Below are 25,876 nucleotides of genomic sequence, written 5' to 3' on the forward strand. Positions count from 1 at the left end.
ACCATATGAAAGCCTTCACTGCCCTTGATGAGAGCAGTCAGATTGAGGGAAGTTCCAGAGCACTAGTGAGTTAAGCCAATTGAGTCTGCATCCAGAGAGATAACACAAAAGATTTTCAGAGCTTGAGTCTAATAGTGACTTTTCTGAATAAATGGCTTGCATTTATAAAATGCAATAAATGACTTGGGAGTTTCATTCCCTAGAGTCGGGGTCAGGGCCACGGCTATTGCCTGAAGCAGGGCCTGTTGCCTTCAAGGAAAATCTAATAAGGTTGGTGATGAACACCTATCAGTGAGAAGAATATGTCACCAACAGCCAAGTCGCCTTCACCTGGCAGCTGTACTTTGCCTCTTGTTGGTGACTGCAGGTTTGCAGATGGCAGCATACGTATTTATTAGGAAGTGATATCTCAAAGGGTACTGTGTCCCTTTCATGCCTTGAAAGGCATCCCTCACGCATTTTCCTCCAGAGGATGGGCCTGCCAGGTGACCTAGTTCTAATGGTTCTGGGCTGCTCGGTTTCCAGAGGCAGATCTCTGCTTTCCTTTTCCATCACTGGCTTTCTGATTTCTCAGGGTCCTGTTTTGGGTCAAAACAGAATTTCTTCATACAAATTGCTTGGCCTGTTTTTCAAAATGTGGCTCTGCCCTATCATCACTGTCTGCCTGTGGACAAGCCAAGAAAGCAGGGCCTCTGACCTCATGTCAAAGACATATTTGCCAAGATACCTCAGAAAAGAAGGCCATTTGCTTAAAGGGTATTTTGCTTGGCTTACTATCTGAGTAACCCTGGGAAATGTTATTTAATCTTGTTTCACAAGAAAAGAGAAGTGGGGCATTGTGCTATCCATTTCAGCCTTGTTATAAGAATGAAAAATACAATATTCAAAACACGTACCTTAGGAAAAGAGAGCCTTCCTCTTTTCTGTTTTTTTCCTTACTGATGCTTTCAGGGACTGTCATGCTAAGTGAATGAGCCACATTGAGGTCAAACAACAGCTTAGGGATCAGGGCGCTGGAAGGGCATCATGGGAAATTGGGCTGCAGAGAGCCTAGACTGAGGACCCAACGTGTATCAGCCCCAGAAGCATGCGGGGAGGGGGGAGATGGTGAAGGACTCTGGGGTCAAGCAGAGCCGAGAAAGGCTTTCCAAAGGTGAGAGGCAGGCAAGATCTCTGCAGCCAATCTCCTGGTCCAAGGCACTAGCGTCTCTCAGTTAGATGTCAGCATCACCCTCTCCCCAACAACTAGCTTCTCTTGCAGTGTAAGTCTGTTCTCTCTACAGCAGCCTCTGCACTTTAAAAAAATAAACATCTGAAAATTTTATTCTTGCTCATTAATCTTTGATAGCTGTCTGTTGTTCTTAAAATATATACCAAAACCCTGCAGTCTAAAGGGCTCTACCAAGCTTATGCCTCTAGCTTCATCTGATCTCATTCTCTGCGTACTTCATGATGGTGTAAACACCCCAGACTTCTTTATGTCTTTGACTGCACCTCGTGTTTTCCCTCTCCCAGGCCTTTGTGCATCGGTCCCCGAATCTGGGACACCCTTCCATGATACTTATCTTACAGATATTAGGTTAAATAGTTCTTGCTCAATGTGGTAAGCCCTCTTTCATTCCCACCCACATCCCTTGTCGTCTTCTGGACACATACATAGCACCCAACACTTCTCTTAATAGTGTTTATTGCAGCTTGTAATCAGGTGTTTACTCATGAGAATAGTTATCTGTTGTTTGCTGCAAGTGTTAGAAAGATAATGTTTGCATGCTTCATGAGGATGGGGACCATGTCTGCTCTGCTCATCCCTGTGTGTGCAGCTCAATGCCTGGCACGTAGTGATAATTCAGTAATGATGAACATTTTCAGTGACAATCATATCAATGCATACTTGTTGATTGACTGACCAAATGAATGAGGAGTGAAGTGGGGGTCCCAGTCTAAGAGAAAAATGAAGGCGCAAGCCTAAGAAGATGTGAAAACTGTAGAAAGACTCGGGGGTTAGGGCTAAATCTTATTATATGAGCTGAGACAGCTTAGTCTTAGAGAAGGCAAAAATATGAGTTAGGGCAACTGGGAAAAGTCTTTGAAAATGATGAGATCAGGGCTAAATCCCCACCTTATTAAGTAGGGCAGTCCGATGGTGCAATGAGAATTTTATGTATTCCCCAAGTATGGGGGCTTCTTGACCAGCTTGGGAGTACAATGTAACCTAAGTCCTCCTGGATAATAGACAGAAGTTCCTATAAGCCCTTCAATTAGATAGCCTATAATTTCAGTTAAGTAGTTGAAGGATGGATGGATAAGTGGATGGTTGAATGAGTCAGACTTGGCCTAGTCTCTAAATGGAGGTTATACGTAGGTAAGTAGATATAGGTATAAGGCATTTTGATTAAAAAAAAAAAAAAAGCCCGTTTGTTGTGAGTTGGATGGATGATATGATATGACGTCAAGAAGATAGTGTACTGAAAGAACTGGAAGCAACCTTAGAATATCCCACTTACTCTACCAAAGTGGGCTTCCCCATCCCTTTCTCTGTCATTTGATTGGTGGGGAAATCGAGCCACAGAGAGGGCCAATGAGCTGCTCTGTTGCACAGCACTGGCAGATCCTTTTTTTTTTTAGCTTTTTGGCTCTGCCACGCAATGTGTGGTATCTCAGTTCCTGACAAGGGATTGAACCTGAGCCCCCTGCATTGAAAGTGTGGAGTCTTTAACACTGGACTGCTGGAAAAGTCCCAGCACTAGCAGATCCTTGAGTAGAAGCAGGTCTCAACAGAAGCCCAGCAGTTAGGACAGTATATTACCCCAAGGTGATACATTCCTGTGTGCAGATTTGCAAGTCTAGAGTAGGAAGTGGAATGTGAGTGAGGCTAAAATAATGGGAACATGAAATTGTCTTGTACTGTGGAGATGGAACAGAAAATACACCAAATGCTTTTTCTCTTTCCAAAGCCTTATATAATCTGACACACGGAAAGTACTCATTTCCTTTTTACAGAACTGATTGGGTAAATGTCCACAGGCCAGACTTCCTGTGTGATCGGATGCAGAATTTCCAGTGTGTTCCTGACTTGCTTGCTAACAGTTCAATCACCTAGAAGGTCAAGGGAGTGACTTAGGACTTTGTTATTCTGTACCTGATTCTAACCAACAAAGACAAATTGGTTATGGAATTAAAGATGTCAGGAACTTGGGAGAAAACAGATATGTCAGTGTCATGTTTGTGAGAGCTGAGGAGAGTTAAACATAATCAGACAAGTGCTTTAGATGATAGAAAACAGTTTAATAGATTCAGGTGGAGGACGTAGTGTTAGGAAATGGCTCACTTTCATGCATGCAGCTTTGGCAGTGAAGATGATTCTAAGGAGAATTAGAAAGTTCTATAAATGATCCAGTGAAGAAGGCAGTAGAATAAACCGTTGTGGTTACCCAATATTCCCTTTACTGGGACACATTTTTAAATGAGTTCAGTTCAGTTACTCAGTTGCGTCCAACTCTTTGTGATCCCATGGACTGCAGCACACCAGGATTCCCTGTCCATCACCAGCTCCCAGAGTTTACTCAAACTCATGTCCATCAAGTCCCACAAAAGACACATTAGCCTTCACCTTTGTGGGGAGGAAGTGACCCAGAAGGAGCGTGAAGGGTTTTTCGGAGGTGCTGGTAATTTTGGGTGTTTTGATCTGGATGCTGGTCATAAAATGTGTGTTCACTTTGTGAAAGATTTGGCAAACTGCATTTAAAATTAGTGTGTTTGTCTGAATGTATCAATATGTTATACTTCACTGTGCAACCATTTTTAAGATTTAATATATTTCTTTAGGACTTATTTTTTAAATGCTTAGATTGGCATGTTAAATAAAAACTGTGCTTTATTCATTAATTATTTTTTATGTGTATTACTGCATGTTATTACATGGCTCTCAACCATTTTCATTATCAGCCTTATAAAACTTCACTGTGTAAAGAGACCTCCACTTTCTTTACCATGACTATAGAGTTGGGCAGATATGTTCGTCTTCGTTTTCACTTTTATAAAGAGTACTGGAAGCAATGACTTTGAATATAAAGCTTCTTCTGCATTTAAGGTCATTCCATGAGAATAGATTCTTAGATACAAAGAGATTAGGTTGACTCTCTTTAAAGTCTAGACACATATTTACAAATTACCCCCATCAGTAAAGACCTCACTATATTGCCCATTGCTATATTTAACAGTATTGCACAGAATTGACAAGTTTCCTGATACAGTACATGCAAAATCTTTTTTTTTTCTTTGTATTAGTATAAAGTTGGAGATATCTCTTGGCACTTCCCATCCAACACAATTTCTTAGTTCTCTGGATGTCGTGCTTTCTTCTTTAGCCATCTCAGTGTCTAGTTCACTGACCTCTGTTTAAACCAAAGAACAGACATGGAAGCCAACAGGAGTTGAAGAACTTTGTTCTACCTCCAAACATGAAAACAAACAAAAAAAATTAGTTTGTTCACTTTTATCATCATTTTCAAGTTTTAACTCATTTGTGACTTGAGCTTTTTTGGCATCTCATTTTTAAAATTTATTTTTGGAGTATAATTGCTTTGCAAAGTTGTATTCGTTTCTGCTGTACAACAAAGTGAATCAGCTATATGTATATGTACATCGCCTCCCTCCGAATCCCACCCACCTAGGTCATCACAGAACACCGAGCCAAGCTCCCTGTGCTTTGCGGCACCTTCCTGCCAGCTGTCTGGTTCACACCCAGCAGTGTACACACGCCAGTGCTACTCTCCCAGTTCATCCCATCTCATTTAGAGAGTTCTGCTTTTTTCTCTCTTCTTTCTTTCTGTCTCCTGGATATGTTCATTAAACAAAAAACTGTTTTTCTTGAAATATAAGCACCTTCAAATGAATATTTCATGTATTTGAATCATAATATGTCATGCTGTTTTAACATTTCTGCATTTTCCATTTTTTAAAATAAAACAATTATTTATTTTAAAAAGTAACACTTTCAGCACAGAAAAAAAAAAAAAAAAAAGGAAACACTTGTTCCATAGAACAAGTCATGTCAACCCAACCTTCTTTAAGATAGTTCTTGAACTGATTGGGGAACTGCAGTAGACAGAGCATCAGTACCTGAAGTGATTTTTGACCCTGTTCTCAAGCTATGTTTTTGGAAAAATACCACAGTAGAGTCTGAGTTCTGAAGCAATTGAGACAGCGAGTAACTGTTGCATAACCAACCAGAGATTCTGATGAACAGGTGAATGCCAACCTGGAAGAGGGATTCTAGTGCATGCCACTGAGTCTGTTACTGGCATTTTCTAGGTTACTACTTATATTAGTGATCTGGATAAAGTTGAAAAAGCATGTCCCCAAACTTGCAGATAGTGAAGATAATAAGGTAATAGGCTCTGGTCACCAATTCAAAGATGATAGGCTTCGACAGTTCCAAGTGTGACTCTGTACTTGAGTGTCATAGTAGGACCACGTATATATGTAGAAGCAGGCAAATTTTTTTCTTTTTTTGGTGGGAAAGAGTTGCTGACATATTCATTGTGATCAGTGAAAATGTGAAATGTTGGCTGTGTTATTAGAAGTGCAGTTTAAGTAAGAAAAAATGGAAAATAGTGATAATCTAGGTAATCTATAATAATACGTAATAATCTAGGTAATCTGGGTAGTCTATATTGACAAGACTACACATAGACTGTTGCTTTATGTTCTAGTCCCTTCTCATTAAGAGGGACAAACTGGAGGATGTCCTGGGAAGAGCATTAATTTGGTTCAGAGGACTTGAGCTTTTATCATCTGAGGAATTGTTGAAAAAGAATGTTAATGAACTTGAGAACTGTCTTTCAGTATCTGGACATCTTTCCTACACAAACAAAGGCAGACTTTCTGTGGGCTACAGAACAGAATCAAGACCACTAGGGAGTCATACTTGGGTTTGATAGGAGGGACAGTTCCTAGCATTCAGAGGTGTGCATGGATGACATAGACTCTGCTGTAGACATTACCACTGTTTCTCTTTCTGGTTCTTGGAGCACTCCAATTCCTGTGTCACTGAAGTCAGGCATGGCCCTTAGACTCGCTCTAGCTGATAGAACCTGTGTCAAAGGAAAAGCGTTACTTCTAATGTCAAGCCTTTAGTTGCCAGTTCTTACTAAACTCGTCATCATCCCTTTCTCCAGCCTCAGTGAACACTGATTATATTAACATGGAGGTAGCAGCCTTGGTCTTTGAGTGGCTACAATGATGACAGCATCCTCCAGCCACCACCATCAGCTCCCCCTCAGACCCACCACACTCCTCTATTGAACATGTTGTTTGAGTGGAAAATAAACCTTTGCTGTTTGTAGCCCCTGGATTTCTTGGGTTTTATTCTGCATATTCCTGACTGAGGCTTCCCTGTTGGCTCAGATGGCAAAGAATCTACCTGCAACGCAGGAGACACAGGAGATACGAGTTCAATCCCTGGATTAGGAAGATCCCCTGGAGACAGGAAATGCAATCCACTCCAGTATTCTTGTCTGGAGAATTCCATGGACAGAGGAGCTTGGCAGGCTATAGTCCATGGGGTCGCAAAGAGTGGGACATGACTGAGCAACTAAACTAAACTAATCCTGATTAATACAGTGCCTTCAAGATTCAGTGGTTCTTTACATGTGGGCATTAGCAAGACAGGCATTGGATTCTGCAGATCAAAACTACACTGGTCAGAATGGCCATCACCAATAAGTCTACAAATAATAAATGCTGAAGAGAGTATACAGAACAGGGAACCCTTTTGCACTGTTTGTGGGAATGTAAATTGATATAGCCACTATGGAGGACAGGATGGAGGTTCCTTAAAAAGCTAAAAATAGAACCACATGACCCAGCAATCCCATTAAGCTTCTCACAGATGCCCTTGATACCACCTGCTAACCATGTAACTGAGTGAAGCACACACATGCCACACTCACTTAGTGTTATGGTTATTGTTCTGTGCTGGGCAGTATTTATGAAGTAGTTCTGTCTGGGGAAGAAACTGATAAGGTGATGAGAGCCAGGAAGTGGAAGTAACACCAGTGTAAGAATAAATGAAGAAATAGAATTAAAAGGTGATTCCCCTGGAGGAAAAACCTGGAAGGGACAAATATTAAATTATAATTAAAAATATAAAAGCAAGCCTATATATGCAAATATGTATACATATATTTTTGTATATATTAAAAAACCAAACACAACAAATTAACTGGAATCTCACTTTTGTTATTCACAGGAGACCAAAATCAATTGTGTCCGCCTGGCTACAAAAGGTATGTTGGCATGCGCTGTCTGTCTTCAGTTATTGAAGTACTTCTCTCTGTAGCAACACAGGAAAATTTTAGGCAACAGTGACTAAAAATAACAAGAAACAATTGTTATTTTCACTGGAGTCATTTGCATCTAGGTATTATTATATACTTATGGTATATATTAATAACACAGTGCCTAAAGCATAGGAAGAGCTCAGAACATATTTGTTTAGTCGATGGATGGATGGATGGATGCACAGACTGGTACATTAATCAGTGGTAAATATAAATTTGCTCAAGTACTCTTCCACTATATATTTGCACTGTATTTGGGTCTATGTTTATGTGGGTATTTTTTTGCACGTCAGTTAGACCAATCTTCTGGTGTTGGATTTTATTCAGTTGCCGCATAGCTTTCAAAAATGAGGTGATTAGTGTTAGTGCCTTGTATAATGAGAAAGCAAACACTGCATTGTTGTGTAGTTGGCATTTTCTATACTTATCCCCAAAACCAAGGCAGCATTGTTCAGGCTCATCACTTTTTGTTTCCTTAATTATTATTGAATTGCCTGGCTCTTTGAATTGGTACATGTTTCTGTTTATTACTCTTTAAAAAAAAATCAATGAATGGTTTGTTATCATTTAACCTATTACAAGGTTGAATGGTTAGAAATCAGGTTTATCTTTTTTGTTATAGAACTGATATTTTTAACAGCTATCCTCCCTGTATAAACACACCAAAACTGGGCAACTCATTCTAGTCCCTGCATTTATTGAGAGCATATATGGTTTCATAGGTGACTTCCACAGCAATGAAAAGATATAAGTAGATATGTAATGATAGGCATAAACTATAGACAAAGACAGTGGCTCAAGTATGTATATACATATGTCAATACATACACACAAGCACACACAGCAGAAAACGGGGGAGAGAGACAGGAATATTGAATGGTTATTTGACAGAATATGCACCAAGACCTATCACCCATTAGTTTTATAACTTTGAAGAAAGTCACGTCAGTTTGTAGACAGCAAAGGGAAGATGCAGGAGGAAGAAGACAAGCAATCAGGGCTCACTGTGATAAGAACTCACTCTGCTCTCCCAGAAGTCAGGAGAGGTCAGCATGTCCCTAATGTGTTCTCTCTCGGGAGCTCAGGCTTCTGGACAGAAAGAGAGAAAATACTGCTTGTGAGGCAAGGAGAATTGATGGCCTGAAAACAAAAGGGGCACAAATTATGGGCCTCAGCAGAGTTTTCCTCTGAAGAAAACAGATCGTCTAGAAAGAAGACCCTTATCTCTGGGCTAGCACTAGAGCTCTGATCTCGGGCCGGACAGCTCGGTATCTGCAGCAACCCCCTGGAGTGGGCAGGAAACTTACAGAGAAGCCTCCCCTGTGATAGTAAGCTCCATGGCTCCCTGCGAGCTTCTGACGCCTGGACACGGGAGGGCTGATGGCAGTGCCGTCCCCTGCGGGGGCAGAGGGGGTTCTAAGGACCATCCCCTGGGACAGAAAGCCCTCCTAAAAGGGAGTTTGTTGAATTGTAGGATGTGAACTGGGAATTGAGAACATGTGATCAGACAGGCAAAAGGTATCTGTGGGGACTCTGAGTGAGAATGTTATTTAGTTATTTATTTTTGGCTGTGCTGGGTCTTCACTGCCACACGGGCTTTTTTCTAGTTGTAGTGAGTGGGGTCTTTTCTCTAGTTGCAGCATGTGGGCCTCTCATTACGGTGGCTTCTCTTCTTGCAGAGCATGAGCCAGGTCTGTGCACGGTCTCAATAGCTGCGGTTCCTGGGCTCCAGAGCACAGGCTCCATGGCTGTGACGCACAGACTTAGTTGTTCCACAGCATGTGGGGTCTTTCTGGATCAGGGATTGAACCCATGTCTCCTCCATTGGCAAGCGGATTCTTTACCACTGAGCCACCAGGGAAGCCCTGAGAGAGAGGAATTAAAAGCATATGTTCTTGGCAATTTCAGGACCCACTGTCCATGTACATAGACAGTACACCATGCCATGTTTCTCCAGGTTCCATTGCTGATCTGTGAGATTAATGTGAGCTTTAAAGAACTAGAGCAAGAGTTGTCTACTTCTTCTTAGCATGAGGATTTCTCTTCTTGTTTGATGTTTAGGATACAACCTTCCTTTAGTGGAGTGTGTTGTGTGCATGTGCCAGGTGTGGCAGGGGAAAGGATGGGAATGCATTCGTGAGTGTGAATACCCAGCTGGCCATGCCCAGGCAGGGCTCAGAGGAGTCAGGAGTCAGACGTGGATTCCAGGATTCCATGCCTTTGTTTTCCAGGGCCATTGCCCCAACCAGAGAAGCAGGCTCTAGCAGCTCTTGGCAGTAGGGTAGTGAGCAGAATACCAGTCTCCCTCAGGTCAAGGAGTGATTCTTTCTCAGCATCACATCAGATAAATAAGCAGGATGCTTGGTGATGCAGAGAAAAGGCAAAGCGAAGGAAAGCTATATTTGATCAGTGTCTGCTCTGTCCCCTTGGAGCATCCAGGGTCAGCTGAACGAGAACCCTATCTGAACTCATACCCTGCCCATGGGGACTGTGTATCAAGGAACTAAGTCCAGGCTTCAATATTTGACCCATCCCTTTCCTGATGTTGTCAATCAAATTTCCCTCTTTATAGGTTTGCCAAAAATGCTCTTCTTTTTAACAGAGGAAAGTATGATGGTGGGAACCTTGCAGGCATTAAGGGTGTAACAAATTCCAGTGACAGATTCCATGGCCCGTCTGTCTCCCTCAGAGCTCCTCCACCTCTTTGTCATTGTGGCATTTTCCTCATGGGTCTGCCAGCGGGCAGCCAGTCTCTGGAGTGTGGTCACATGGGCAGGCTTGAGGCCAGTGCTCTGGCGATAAAGCAACTTGCTGATGTCCTGTCCCTGACCCCAGTGACTCCAGACAGTGTCTGTGGTCGGCTGTGTGAGTCCCATGGAACTGGGAGGGCTGCTACTCAGAATGGAACAGCCTGAGCTGTTCGGGGTCATTCTGACCTGACCAGAAGCCCAGGGCATCTTCTATCAATATTAGATAGAATCCCTGGCTCTAGTGTGCACCTCTAACCCTTGTCTGTCTGTAATGTCACTGTTCGTCACCCAAGCTCTAATGAAGCACTGCCAGCCGGGAGGTCTTCAAAGCCGGGGACCTGTGTTAGTTTTCAGCGACTGCAGAGTTCACAAACTAAGTGGCTTAAACAAAGCATAATTTATTGTCTCACACTTCTGAATGCTAGAAATCCAAGATTGAGGTGTCAGCAGGGTTGGCTCCTTGGAGGGTGTGAGGCAGAGTCTGTTTCGTGCCTTTTCTCCAGCTTCTGGGGGATTGCTGGCCGTCATTGGTGCTCTCTGGCTTGTAGACGCCTCACCTCATCTCTGCCTTCATCTCCTCATGGTGCTCTTCCCCTGCGTGTCTGTCCAAATTTTCCCCTTTTCTATGGACGCTGATCATATTGGATTGAGGGTCCACCTTACTCCAGTATGACCTCATCCTAACTCAGCTAATCACCTCTACAGGGACCCCATTTACCAAATAAGGTCACAGTCTAAGGTTAGGACATTGACATATGAATCTGAGGAGAACTCCGTTCAAGCTATAACGGGCCCCATGCAGTTAGGGGCAGCGTCCACATGGTTCCCATTGAAGCCTTTCACTGCTCACCATTCAGTGGGATCCCAGCAGTCTTGGGGGCTGTGCAGGAACTGGCCCTGCCAAAGAGGGCCCCAGGTGCAGGCTGAGGTCCAGATGTGGCTCCAGGTTTCTGCAGAAGCAAAGCAAGGCTTCCTCAAGCAGAGGAGCTGCTTAATCTATGAAAGGATCCCAGGGCAGGGGGTAAATGCAGAGGGCCACCCCCACAAACCAGACACTGGGTCTGTGGCAGAGGGCCCTTCCCAGAACCCACATGGTGGTGGAGCATCAGGTCCTGGGCAGGGCCAGGCCTCCTGGGGTAGGTGCCAGCCCTGCTGCTATTGAGGGGAGCTCTGATGAGGAACTGCTTGGTCCTTGCCACTGATTTCCCAGTCACATTTGGCCATGGCAGGAAGTTCCTGGCATATCGTTGACTCTCGAACAATACCTACTGAGATGAGGGAATGCATTTGGTCAGAATCTCACTGCAGCAAGACTCAGAGATCCTGAGGGTCATACTCCCTCTTCCGAAACTCAGAAGCACCCTATTTAAAGTAATCCCAGGATTCCCTGGCAGTCCAACGGTTAAGACGCTGTGTTCCCGATGCAGGGGGCACACGTTCAATCCCTGGTTGGGGAACTAAGATCCTGTTTGGCACAGAGGGTGGTCAAAAAATTAAAAAATAAAATGAAGTGATCCCCATCTACCCATTCATTGGAAGGATTGATGCTAAAGCTGAAGCTCCAATACTTTGGCCATCTGATATGAAGTGCTGACTCATTGGAAAAGACCCCGATGCTGGGAAAGATTGAGGGCAGGAGGAGAAGGAGGTGACAGAGAATGAGATGGTTGGATGGCATCATTGACACAGTGGACATGAGTTTGAGCAAACTCTGGGAGATAGTGAAGGACAGGGAGGCCTGGCGTGCTGCAGTCCATGGGGTCGCCAAGAGTTAGACACACCTTAGTGACTGAGCAACAACATAATCTACCCGTTCACAGAAAATTTTTGAACGTAATTACTGCCTGTGGTTTGCTGATAAACCTGCTCTTTGGAAAAGTCTTTTATTTGTAGTCTTTGTCCATTTCTAGGGTGTAAATATCCCCACAAATCCAATATCAAGTTATTGATAGCTTAACAGCAGCTGGCTTATAAGAATGTTCTGAATGTTCAGCAACATTTCTTCTGCAGCAAGCTAATGCAAGCCAGCCCCAGCACACCAAAATCTCAGTTTGTTATGAGGACCGAATGATAACATACATATAAATGGATTTTTATTTACTGTAAATTGTTTTGGAAATTCTTAGAAAATCATGATTGATGACCATTATGTCTCTCGTGGTTAGCTCACTCACAGTGCACCTAGGAGCCAGGTACCTTGTAAGGAACTGGGGATTTTCAGTGAACCAGCAGTCTTGCTTCCTGTCCTCAGGAGGCTCGCAGTCTAGTGTGGAAGCAGACATGAAGTGAATGATTGTGAGAGACTGCGGTGGGGTTGTGACTGTGATCAGTGCCCCTAAAGAGAAGTGAGGTGTACTGAGTGAGGACAGGCAGCGGCAGAGCTAAAGCCCTGGGGCAGCCCTGGGGATTACTCCTCTAGAGTGGGTGCATGTGAGATACTTTGTGCCCCCCGGTCCCGTCCCCACTCCTTCTCAGCCACCCCTGGGAACTGAGTCATATCCAGCGTGAGGGTGGCATTTGAGAAGCTAGCTGAATGATTGTGAGAGGAGCCACACTCTTGGCCCAGACTCCCTGGGAGAACCAAGTCCCCTCTGTTTACAAAGAGTCTGTTGGGTGGATCCACACACCACCAGGGGTCAGTATTTATTTATAGAGCTGGGGCAGAACCTCCAGCTTAAGGTGCTGCTAAGGAACGCTGGGGTGGAAGTTTGTATGAGCTGCTAGATTTAATGCTAGGATTAAGACAGGTTCATCTCAAAAGCCTGGAAGGCAGTCTTTTTCACTGATGGGGTGAAGAACCTGTGTACACATATTCACATTCTTCTTTACCTTGTTCCTCAGCTCGGGGTTCAGTTCAGTTCAGTTCAGTTTCGCTCAGTCGTGTCCGACTCTTTGCGACCCCATGAATCGCAGCACACCAGGCTCCCTGTCCATCACCAACTCCCAGAATTTACTCAAACTTATGTCCATCGAGTCAGTGATGCCATCCAGCCATCTCATCCTCTGTCGTCCCCTTCTCCTCCTGCCCCCAATCCCTCCTAGCATCAGGGGCTTTTCCAATGAGTCAGCTCTTCGAATGAGGTGGCCAAAGTATTGGAGTTTCAGCTTTAGCATCAGTCCTTCCAATGAACACCCAGGACTGATCTCCTTTAGAATGGACTGGTTGGATCTCCTTGCAGTCCAAGGGACTCTCAAGAGTCTTCTCCAATACCACAGTTCAAAAGCATCAATTCTTCGGCGCTCAGCTTTCTTCACAGTCCAACTCTCACACCCAAACATGACCACTGGAAAAACCATAGCCTTGACTAGATGGACCTTTGTTGGCAAAGTAATGTCTCTGCTTTTGAATATGCTGTCTAGGTTGGTCATAACTTTCCTTCCAAGGAGTAAGTGTTTTAATTTCATGGCTGCAGTCACCATCTGCAGTGATTTTGGATCCCAAAAAATAAAGTCAGCCACTGTTTCCACTGTTTGCACATCTATTTACTATGAAGTGATGGGACCAGATGCCATGATCTTAGTTTTCTGAATGTTGAGCTTTAAGCCAACTTTTTCACTCTCCTCTTTCACTTTCACCAAGAGGCTTTTTAGTTCCTCTTCACTTTCTGCCATAAGGGTGGTATCATCTGCATATCTGAGGTTATTGATATTTCTCCCGGCAATCTTGATTCCAGCTTGTGCTTCTTCCAGCCCAGCGTTTCTCATGATGTACACTACATGTAAGTTAAATAAGCAGGGTGACCATACACAGCCTTGATGTACTCCTTTCCCGATTTGGAACTTGTCTGTTGTTCCATGTCCAGTTCTAACTGTTGATTCCTGACCTGCATACAGGTTTCTCAAGAGGCAGGTCAGGTGGTCTGATGTTCCCATCTCTTTCAGAATTTTCCACAGTTTATTGTGATCCACACTGTCAAAGGCTTGGGCATAATCAATAAAGCAGAAATAGATGTTTTTCTGGAACTCTCTTGCTTCTTCCATGATCCAGCAGATGTTGGCAATTTGATCTCTGGTTCCTCTGCCTTTTTGAAAACCAGCTTGAACATCAGGAAGTTCACGGTTCACATATTGCTGAAGCCTGGCTTGGAGAATTTTGAGCATTACTTTACTAGCATGTGAGATGAGTGCAATTGTGCAGTAGTTTGAGCATTCTTTGGCATTGCCTTTCTTTGGGATTGGAATGAAAACTGACCTTTTCCAAGTTTTGCTGAGTTTTCCAAATTTGCTGGCATATTGAGTGCAGCACTTTCACAGCATCATCTTTCAGGATTTGAAATAGCTCAACTAGAATTCCATCACCTCTACTAGCTTTGTTCGTAGTGATGCTTTCTAAGGCCCACTTGACTTCACATTCCAGGATGTCTGGCTCTAGGTTAGTGATCACACCATTGTGATTATCTGGGTCGTGAAGATGTTTTTTGTACAGTTCTTCTGTGTATTCTTGCTACCTCTTCTTAATATCTTCTGCTTCTGTTAGGTCCATACCATTTCTGTCCTTTATTGAGCCCATCTTTGCATGAAATGTTCCCTTGGTATCTCTGATTTTCATGAGGAGATCTCTAGTCTTTCCCATTCTGTTGTTTTCCTCTATTTCTTTGCATTGATCGCTGAGGAAGGCCTTCTTATCTCTCCTTGCTATTCTTTGGAACTCTGCATTCAGATGCTTATATCTTTCCCTTTCTCCTTTGCTTTTCACTTCTCTTCTTTTCACAGCTATTTGTAAGGCCTCCTCAGACAGCCATTTTGCTTTTTTGCATTTCTTTTCCATGGGGATGGTCTTGATCCCTGTCTCCTGTACAGTGTCACAAACCTCATTCCATAGTTCATCAAGCACTCTATCTATCAGATCTAGTCCCTTAAATCTATTTCTCATTTCCACTGTATAATCATAAGGGATTTGATTTAGGTCATACCTGAATTGTCTAGTGGTTTCCCTACTTTCTTCAATTTAAGTCTGAATTTGGCAATAAGGAGTTCATGATCTGAGCCACAGTCAGCTCCCAGTCTTGTTTTTGCTGACTGTATAGAGCTTCTCTATCTTTGGCTGCAAAGAATATAATCAATCTGATTTTGGTGTTGACCATCTGGTGATACCCATGTGTATAGTCCTCTCTTGTGTTGTTGGAAGAGGGTGTTTGCTATGACCAGTGCATTCTCTTGGCAAAACTCTATTAGCCTTTGCCCTGCTTCATTCCATATTCCAAGGCCAAATTTGCTTGTTAGTCCAGGAGTTTCTTGACTTCCTACTTTTGCATTCCAGTCCCCTATAATGAAAAGGACATCTTTTTTTTGGGTGTTAGTTCTAAAAGGTCTTGTAGGTCTTCATAGAACCGTTTCACTTCAGCTTCTTCAGCATTATTGGTTAGGGCATAGACTTGGATTACTGTGATATTGAATGGTTTGCCTTGGCGACGAACAGAGATCATTCTGTCGTTTTTGAGATTGCATCCATTTTGTACTCTTTTGTTGACCATTACGGCTACTCCATTTCTCCTAAGGGAATCCTGCCCACAGTAGTAGATATAATGATCATCTGAGTTAAATTCTTGGAGATGGTGATGGACAGGGAGGCCTGGCGTGCTGCGATTCATGGGGTCGCAGAGTCGGACACAACCGAGTGACTGAACTGAACTGAGTTAAATTCACCCATTCCAGTCCTTTTTAGTTCGCTGGTTCCTAGAATGTCCATGGTCACTCATGTCCTGTTTGACCACTTCCAATTTGCCTTGATTCATGGACCCAACATTCCAGGTTCCTATGCAATATTGCTCTTTACAGCATTGGACCTTGCTTCTATCACCAGTCACATCCACAGCTGGGTATTGTTTTTGCTTTGGCTCCATCCCTTCATTCTTTCTGGAGTTATTTCTCTACTGATCTCCAGTAGCATATTGGGCCCCTACTGACCTGGGGAGTTCTTCTTTCAGTATCCCATCATTTTGCCTTTTCATACTGTTCATGGGGTTCTCAAGGCAAGAATACTGAAGTGGTTTGCCATTCCCTTCTCCAGTGGACCACATTCTGTCAGACCTCTCCACTATGACCCGCCCGTCTTGGGTGGCCCCACGGGCATGGCATAGTTTCATTGAGTTAGACAAGGCTGTGGTCCGTGTGATCAGATTGACTAGTTTTCTGTGAATATGGTTTCAGTGTGTCTGCCCTCTGATGCCCTCTCACAGCACCTACCATCTTACTTGGGTTTCTCTTACCTTGGACATGGGGTATCTCTTTACAGCTGCTCCAGCAAAGCGCAGCTGCTGCTCCTTACCTTGGACGAGGGGTATCTCCTCACGGCCGCCCCTCCTGACCTTGAATGTGGAGTAGCTCCTCTCGGCCCTCCTGCGCCCATGCAGCCGCCGCTCCTTGGACGTGGGGTAGCTCCTCTCGGCCACTCCTGCCAGGGGTTGGCTGTTACTAACTTTGACTGCAGATTGAGAGGAATAAGAGCAGGAGTTCAGCCCGTAGTGGAGAAGAGGAATTTTTCAGTGAGCAGATGAAGAATGGGAGCGTCTTAAGGCAGATTCCCTAGAAGCAGAGCCTGAGGCAGGGTTTTGGGTGCCTGGGGTGTATCGAGGGAGGGCTCTTAGAGGAAATGTGTAAAAGCGAGAGGGAGAAGGCTCAGTGAGAGTCTGCTGTCAGACAGTTAAGTCTAGGCTAGATCCCCAGTGGAGTGTAAATTTCTCCCAAGTTGTTCTGCTTTGAGGCGAGAATTTCTGCTTCCTACCCCATCACAATCAGTCCTTGGCATTTCCTTCCTTTACCCTCACCTTCCCCTCAGGAAGACTCTTAGGTAGCTCCAGAGGAGGTGGTGCCCCTTGCACAAGTCTCTGGAGATAGGAGTAACAGCGGTAGAGGTAGGGATCAGCTGCATGACCTACAACCCCCACTAATGCAAAGACCAAGCAGGCTGTGCTTGGATACCTATAATGACAGACACCTCACTACTCCCCCAGGGAGTATTTCCCACCACTGGACATTTCAGTTCCAGGGAGCCTCAATATCAGGGGTCCAAACTGGCTCCCTCTTATTTCTTCCATTCAGTCTTTGGGGGCCACATGAATCTGCCTTTTCTCCTTCCAGAAAATAAACTTGGCCTCCTCGGACTTGTTCCCCCTGCCCTGATTGGGTTCCATCAAGCCCTTGCTTGTCCACTGTCTTCCCATGGGAACCTCTGTGGCTGCCAGCAGGCAACCTCTCTCCCCGCTCAGGCGCCAGCCTTCAAGGCAGTGCAGCTGGCTCCGCAGACTCCCGCTGGGTGCGCCCAAGTGGCAGTTAGAAAAATCAGCTTTGATTTGATTTGCAAACTGAGCCGAGTCATTGAGACAAAATAAATCCGGAAACCCATAAAGCCATTTGCAGAGTTGCTTTTGCAGAAGAAAGTCACAGTTTTAATCTGGTAAACACTCTCTAACGATCCCATTAAAACAACCCCCTCAGAGTAGGTGCTGAAAGCCGAACTCCAGGATAATGAAGCATGAGATAAGGGGCCAGTGTCACAGATAGTCCCTTTCTGCCTCGTGGGGGTGATGATGATGGACTAAAACTATTGTCCCAGGGCAACAGGAGGCGGGGGTGATAGTCTTTTGTAAATGTGGCTTCTTTTTATAATGCCTAAGCCTGAGGTAGAACATTTCATCCAGCCTTTTCTCCCGTCTTCCTAATGGATTCTTGCCCCTGCAGGGACAATAAATAGCCATTCTCCAGTGAGATGTCCTCATTTCACAGATGCTAAGACTGGGGCCCACGAGGGGAGTGATATGTCCGTGGCTTTTTTAGCTACAAGAATAACCTGCCACAGGTGATGTGAGAAGCCAAACAAGAAGTAGGCATTGTCTACTATCAGCTAGGAAATACCCACGACCTGCCCTCCCCACCCCTGTTGATCCAGTTCTGTATGGAAGGTTCTATTTTATATAAAGCTTCCTCAAGAACTTGCTTGAAATAATGCCGAATCAGAGACACCTGGATTCAAATCCCACTCCAAAATTTACCTCTTTGACCTTGGACAGGTCACAGCCTCCAGGAGTCACTTTTAGGCCTAAGATCATTAGTTCTTCCCCCTGATTACTTGGGATAATGTGCATAAAAGGTCAAGAACATCATAGATGATCCAGTTTGAGCTTCCTTTCTTCCTTCTTCTGGGTCTTCTTTGAGACCTGGAGACCCAGCTACTAAGCATATGTCCTTTTTCTGCTCTTCCCCAAGAAAGAAAACCAAAACCTGAACCATAGTCGCTTCTCATACGAATCAAACAGACTCAGGCTGGATTCAGAATGCGGAAACTGAGAGCAGACAGGAATGATGCGGGCCTTGGCTCTGAGCACTTGACCTCTTCATCTACAGGCCATTGTGCTGGGGTCAGATCCTGCATAGCAATAATGTTCTTGCATTGACTGAGTGTAAGATTTCCCTCGTGCACTTGCTGACCTTTGACTCTGGCACTTTTCCCCCTCTTGTCATCGGCCCAGCAATTTCAGGGGGAACTCAGAATCACAGGGTGCTCAAATAAGGGGGAAAATGTGGCGACGCTAGAGATGAGGACTAGAAATAAAAAAGAATTAAGTTCCATTAGAGCTTTCTCTGATGGTTCTTCAATGGATTGTTGTGGGTGTTAGCAAAAATTAACCACCTGTTAAATGCAAGTCAGAGAGGGCTGTGTGTTCACTCGAGTCTGCAGTGCAATGATAGAAGTAAATAAATCTTGTCATATAGTACACACTAAATGAATAGTGGTCATCATTATTATCCTGACTTAAGGAATGAAGCTGTGTAAGCTCAAATGGATTAAGTGAGGAACTTAAGGTCCCTCAGAATTGCCACTCAGGTGTAATGCCAAAGCTCATGGTATTTCCGTGGCACCATTTTGAATCCTGTCCGTAATACAGACTGGGTGAGATTCTAATCGCCACCGTTAGGGTCTTCTGTCTCCTATTTGTTAAACACTTCCCATGCCTCTTTTCCAGTAATAGCTGATGGTAGAACCTTTAGGGTATGGTGGGTCTTTGGCCTGTCTTCAGTGGTATCCAAGCTAAGTCCTGGGATCTGGAGCAGAAGGTGAGGTGCCTCGAGGAGCCCTCTACTTTATTTACTTCCACAGTGTATTGAAGCTAATAAATCAAAAAATTAACTTATTTTCAAGTTTATCTGTTCCAGTGCCATCTTTATCCCATCAGCATCTCTTTCCACTCAACATCCATTGCTTTAGAAGACAAAATAATCAGAAAGGAAGTCTGAGGCACTCAGGATTCAGACCTCCTCTTTCTTTACATGGTCTCAGTGTTTTTGTTAATGGCCGGCATGTGTACATATGAATAAGCCCTGGAAACTGTAAAGATAGAAGGTTTGTGAATCTTCCAGCAAACATGCCATACCGTAGGGGGACCAGATGATAGAGGAGAAAGCAAGGGACTTCTGTCTTTTGTTCTGCTGGATTAGTCAGGATAGGCTAGGCTTTGCTGCAACAACAACTGAATACCTTAATCTCAGTAGCTTAATGCCACAAAGGTTTCTTTGTTGTCATGTCATCTAGAATATTAGTGGCCTCAGAGGGGGAAGAATAAATATGGAGATGGTAACCTGGATCTTAAATACCTCTCTTGGAAATGACTCATGTCTCTTCGACTTTCATGGTGACTGAGATTCTTTCATATGCCTAAGGGTAAATGGAGCAGCACCAGTAAATACCAGTTATCTTTAGTGCTAAATACATGACTCCTTTTCCCATTTTTCTTCCTTTTGTGTCCTGCCACAACCAATGATCCATCACCTCTGCTACTCCACCCACTGGGAAAACCTTGTCCCATCCCAGTATCCAGATATACTTCTGTTCCTACCCCTTGTAGCTGTGCATTCCCACTAAAAAGTGAAAGTGAAGTCACTCAGTTGTGTCCAGCTCTTTGCAACTTGGTGGACTGTAGCCCACAAGGCTCCTCTGGCCATGGGATTCTCCAGGCAAGGATACTGGAGTGGGTTGCCATTTCCTTCTCCAGGGGATCTTCCTGACCCAGAGATCGAACCCGGATCTCCTGCATTGCAGGCAGATGCTTTACCCTCCGAGCCACCAGGGAAGCCTGAGCATTCCCACTAGGCAGAGTTATAGCCTTGGATCATAGGATAGGGAGGTTTCTCTGGGTCTGCCAACCAAACTAAGGCTTTAACTGGTTTTCACTTAATCCTTTAAAGAACTTCATGAGATCTTGGATTAGCTGAAAAGTTTGTTCAAGTTTTTCCATAACATTGTACAGAAAACCTGAACAAACTTTTTGACCAAATACAATATTTTTTTCACCCCCATTTTATAGGTAAAGATATTGAAACTGAGAAATGTGTATGATTTTCCAAGTGACACAGCTAGTAAATGAAAAATACACTCACCTAGAGGCAGACATCGTGGAGTGTGAAGTCAAGTGGGCCTTAGGAAGCATCACTACAAAGAAAGCTAGTGGAGGTGATGGAATCCCAGTTGAGCTATTTCAAATCCTGAAAGATGATGCTGTGAAAGTGCTACACTCAATATGCCAGCAAATTTGGACAGCTCAGCAGTGGCCACAGGACTGGAAAAGGTCAGTTTTCATTCCAATCCCAAAGAAAGGCAATGCCAAAGAATACTCAAACTACCACACAATTGCACTCATCTCACACGCTAGTAAAGTAATGCTTAAAATTCTCCAAACCAGGCTTCAGCAATACATGAACCGTGAAATTCCAGATGTTCAAGCGGGTTTTAGAAAAGGCAGAGGAACCAGAGACCAAATTGCCAACATCCACTGGATCATCAAAAAAGCAAGAGAGTTCCAGAAAAACATCTATTTCTGCTTTATTGACTATGCCAAAGCCTTTGACTCTGTGAATCACAATAAACTGTGGAAAATTCTGGAAGAGATGGGAATACTAGACCACCTGACCTGCCTCCTGACAAATCTGTATGCAGGTCAGGAAGCAACAGTTAGAACTGGACATGGAACAACGGACTGGTTCCAAATCAGGAAAGGAGTATGTCACGGCTGTATATTGTCACCCTGCTTATTCAACTTATCAGAGAAGGCAATGGCACCCCACTCCAGTACTCTTGCTTGGAAAATCCCATGGACGGAGGAACCTATTAGGCTGCAGTCCATGGGGTTGCTAAGAGTCAGACACGACTGAGCAACTTCACTTTCACTTTTCACTTTCATGCATTGGAGAAGGAAATGGCAGCCCACTCCAGTGTTCTTGCCTGGAGAATCCCAGGCACGGGGGAGCCCGGTGGGCTGCCATCTATGGGGTCGCACAGAGTTGGACACGACTTAAGTGACTTACCATAGCATTATTTAACTTATATGCAGAATACATCATGAAAAACGCTGGGTTGGAAGAAGCACAGGTTGGAATCAAGATTGCTGGGAGAAATATCAACAACTTCAGATACGCAGATGACACCATCCTTATGGCAGAAAGTGAAGAAGAACTAAAGAGCCTCTTGATGAAAGTGAAAGAGGAGAGTGAAAAAGTTGGCTTAAAGCTCAACATTCAGAAAACTAAGATCATGGCATTCGGTCCCATCACTTCATGGCAAATAGATGGGGAAACAGTGGCTGACTTTATGTTTTTGGGCTCCAAAATCACTGCAGATGGTGATTGCAGCCATGAAATTAAAACACACTTACTCCTTGGAAGGAAAGTTATGACCAACCTAGACAGCATATTAAAAAGCAGAGATATTGCTTTGCCACCAAAGGTCCATGTAGTCAAGGCTGTGGTTTTTCCAGTGGTCATGTATGGATGTGAGAGGTGGACTATAAAGAAAGCTGAGCACAGAAGAATTGATGCTTTTGAACTGTGGTGTTGCAGAAGTCTTTTGAGTCCCTTGGACTGCAAGGAGATCTAACCAGTCCATCCTAAAGGAGACCAGTCCTGGGTGTTCATTGGAAGGACTGATGTTGAAGCTGGAACTCCAATACTTTGGCCACCTGATGTGAAGAGCTGACTCATTTGAAAAGACCCTGATGCTGGGAAAGATTGAGGGCAGGAAGAGAAGGGGATGACAGAGGATGAGATGGTTGGATGGCATCACCAAATCGATAGTCATGGGTTTGGGTGGACTCCAAGAGTAGGTGATGGACAGGGAGGCCTGGCGTGCTGCAGTTCATAGGGTTGCAAAGAGTCAGACATGACTGAGCGACTGAACTGAACTGAACTGAAGCTAGAATATCATTTATCCATTTAGTTTTGAGTGCCACTTAATATTGATATGTGGTCCCTCATCCCATAGAGGTTAAGAACTTGAGATTTGAACAGTCTTTGACTCTAGACTGGAAAAGGTACTTAACTGCTGCGTGTCTCGGTTTCCCCATCTATGAAATAATCACAGTAACACCACTAACTTCATTGGTCTAATTAAGAATTTAATGAGCTAATGGACTTAGTGCATCAGAGCCATGCCTGGCTAATAACAAGCACTCAACAAGTAGTAACTAGTGGGAGAGCCAACCAGTAGTAACTCTGTCAATCCACCAAGATAAGGGCTATGGTGAAGGTAAAACCAGGACGTGGTGGAAGCACATAAGAGAAGAAGAAACAGAAGAGAAGAGAAATATAAGGCAGTGTAGGGTGTGGGTTCCCAGGTAGGTAGTCACTGAGACGAAGCTTTGAAATAGGAGTAGCAGTTATCGTATGGAACAAGGCTAGCAGTGAGACATGGAAGCCTTCTGAGCTGAGCAAGTGGTACATGCAGATGACTAGTGGTGAGAGAGGTAGCCATTGAGCTTGAATGGGACGAGGCAAAGGAACCATGGCTAGAATGCCAGTGTGAACAGAGGAGGCTGGGAGCAGTGAGAGTGGGGGCTAGAGGGCTGAGCACGGCCAGGACATCGAGGACTCTGCATCAGCCCCATGGCGTATCGTGGAACTGTGATTGTCTCGAGATAGTGGGAGCTGTGGGTGGAGCTTAGAGGGCTGCCTTTGTCACAAAGGCCACCCTATTACGGCTTAGAAAATGGGTCAGAAAAGGGAGACTGAGGCAAAGACAAGAATAGATACAGGGAAGAATGGGTAGGAGGCTGCTCAGAGAGGCCAGAGAGGATCGTGTGAATCACCTTTTCTCTCAACCTTCTGTTTCTTTTTCTGACGTCAGGCCAACAGTCTTTGTCTTACCCACCTCAGAAGGTTGTGGGGGGGAATGTAATAAAAATATCCACTTAAAACAGGAGTTGGCAAACTTTTTTGTAAAAGGCTGGATAATTACATTCAGTTTTTCAGGCCATATGGTCCCTGTCACACTACTCATCTTTGTCATGGTGGCACAAAAGCAGCCATAGATAATACATGTAAAATGAGCATGGCCGTGTTCCAGTAAAACTTTATTTATAGACACTGAGATTTCATTTCTATGTAACTTTCATGTGTCATAATACATTGCTCCTCTTTTATTTCCCATCCCCCACCCCGGCCATTAAAAAATGTAAAAACTATTCTTAGCCATTGGACACACAGAAAACAGTGGGTGGCCAGATTTGGCCTACCAGCTTTCGTTTTCTGAATTTGGACTTAGAATATGGTTTGAGAATGGTGAAGTTTCCCAAACCTTTGAGGGAGGGATATCCTGATTACTATTTTATTTTTTTAATTTTTACTGGAATATAGTTGCTCTACCATGTGGGATTAGTTTCTGCTGTACCACAAAGTGAATCAGCTATAGGTATACATATATTATCATTTCTGTTGACTGGTGGTTATATTTTGTAGTATTTCACAGTTGTTGGTAAAGTTTGCCATTTGTGCAGATTTGTGAAGTTATGTATTTCCTGTTTATCAGTCGGTCTGGGATGTCCTGCCCCTCTCTCCATTTTGCGTAAGAACTTTATACAGTCTTGTTGATGGATCACTAGAGAAATATGTGCAGCCTTTGACCAAGCGTAGGACACCTTCTTCCTTTTTGTAGCATATTCTTTAGAGAAGCAAAAAGTGAATTTAAAAGGACAAAACATTAAAGTCATACAAACCAGAGTACTGCCTCTGCCAGTTCAGAGTCCTGTGACCTTCAGCAAGTTATATCAACTGTCTGATCGATCCTTCCTTCCTCCATTCATTTATTCGACATAGTCACTGAGTGCCTACTATGTGCTAGCTCCAGTGCAAAGTCACACCAGGACACTAGAAATGAGCCAGTGACTGCCTTCAGAATTGCAGGAGACTCAGAATTGCAGGGGAGGCAGCCACTTAAAGTACAGCGAGGCTATTGCTTGGAGAAGGGACAACCAGGGTGTTAGGGGAGACAGAGGAGGGGCTTCTGACCCTTGTACAGTGAGACTCCCAGAGAGGAGTTCTGAGCTGACACTTAGAGGATGAACAGTCTTCATCCAGGTGAAGAGGCAGGAAGTGGGTATTTCCACACCAAGTGAGCCTCCTAGGTAAGGCCTCCTGACAAGAAGGTGGGGCAGGGGGCACGGTTGATGATGAAAAGGAGTTTACTGTGTTTGAGGCAGAGTTTACTGTGTTTGAGTGGGAGTGGGGAGAGCCTGGAGGGGCAGGAACTGGGTTAAGGGTTTTGAGGTTTACCTGGAGCACAACAGGGTCACTGGTGCATTTCAGCTGAAGGATGGAGAATAGTCTGAAAGGAAACAGGACTGGAGGCAGGAAGTCCAGTAGGGGGGCTGCTTCAGTAACCCAAGTGAAACAGGAACCTGGCTTGAATTGGTGGGAAGGGGAAAACTTCAAAACCTTTTCTAGAGTAAAGTTAATAAGGCATGGCAAGTGATCAGAAGTTGGAGGTCAGTAGAAAGGAGAGAGAAAGGATGACCCCAGGTTTGTAGACGGCATAGCCACATGCGTAGTGGCACCGTTTACTGAGAAGGTGGGGAGAAGGTGTCTGGGTGGAAAGGTGATGGCACATTTATAATAACGCTGACCTTTCTGGGTTGTTCTAAGTCTTAGAAACATTGTATGTGAGGTACCTGGCAGAGTCCCTGGCATGTCGTGGGTGCTTGACAAATGGGGACTCGTATCCTTGTTTCATTTCTAAAGATCTATTTCAGGCCCTGTTTTGTTAGATCATGATGTTCTTTTGCTGTTTAGTGTGAGCTCTTCAGAGCCACAAGAATTACAGTTTTGCTCACCGTGCCGCACGTGTTCATGTGTGTTTCTTTCTCTCCTTCTCTTCTGCATGCTGCCTGGGGACTGGCTTCCTTGTGGTCAGCACCAATGGGCAGCGCCCAGGTGACCCCGGGGACTCCACTCTGCCTCCTCACCACAGGTGATCACCAGAGCCCTGGGCTGGGGATGGGGGAAAGGGAGTAAAGAGCAGCCCATGCTCAATGGTCCCTCCAAGCTAGGTGCACCAGAGAGGAACTGGCAGCCCATCCACCCAACCCATGCGTCTACCCACCCAGCCATCCCCCTGCCCCCTCCCCACCCTTCCATCCCTACCTCCATCCATCCGTCCATCCATCTATCTAACTCATCCATTCACCCATTCTACTAATGCTTACAAAGTACCTACTGTGTGCCAGGCACTGTTCTAGGCATTGAGGTATTCAGTGGTGAACAAAAGAAAGCATATTCCTGTGCCTTTGCGGGAGGGGAAAGAACCATTAATCCCCCCCCCCACCACAAAAAAAAAAATAAAAACTACACAAATGCGTATACAGTGGCAAGTGTGAGTCTTGCTACAAAGAAGAGCCGTGTGGTATTCAAAACAAACCAACAAGTACACCTCAAGTTTGGGGGATGATTCCCAGGAGAAGAGATACTGAGCTATGATCTGAGGTTGGGGTGAATTGGCTTAACATGTCTGTGCTTAGGAAATGA

The 25,876-nt window shown here is 44.4% G+C and overlaps 1 protein-coding gene across 10 annotated transcripts in view; it reads left to right on the forward strand.

Annotated features, from left to right (window-relative positions):
- Positions 1 to 25,876, forward strand: part of PTPRT (protein tyrosine phosphatase, receptor type T) — a 1,160,479-nt gene that overhangs the window by 935,857 nt on the left and 198,746 nt on the right. For 5 of the 10 annotated variants that reach the window (XM_027558515.1, XM_027558516.1, XM_027558518.1 and 2 more), the window contains exons 13-14: positions 7,253 to 7,289; positions 25,266 to 25,322. In XM_027558515.1, the coding sequence (XP_027414316.1) occupies positions 7,253 to 7,289; positions 25,266 to 25,322 (94 nt within the window). The remainder of the gene's footprint in view (positions 1 to 7,252; positions 7,290 to 25,265; positions 25,323 to 25,876) is intronic. The other 5 variants (XM_027558519.1, XM_027558524.1, XM_027558525.1 and 2 more) reach the window with 1 other exon arrangement.

Source organism: Bos indicus x Bos taurus, chromosome 13 (genome assembly GCF_003369695.1).
Source record: "Bos indicus x Bos taurus breed Angus x Brahman F1 hybrid chromosome 13, Bos_hybrid_MaternalHap_v2.0, whole genome shotgun sequence".
Taxonomy (NCBI): Eukaryota; Metazoa; Chordata; class Mammalia; order Artiodactyla; family Bovidae; genus Bos; species Bos indicus x Bos taurus.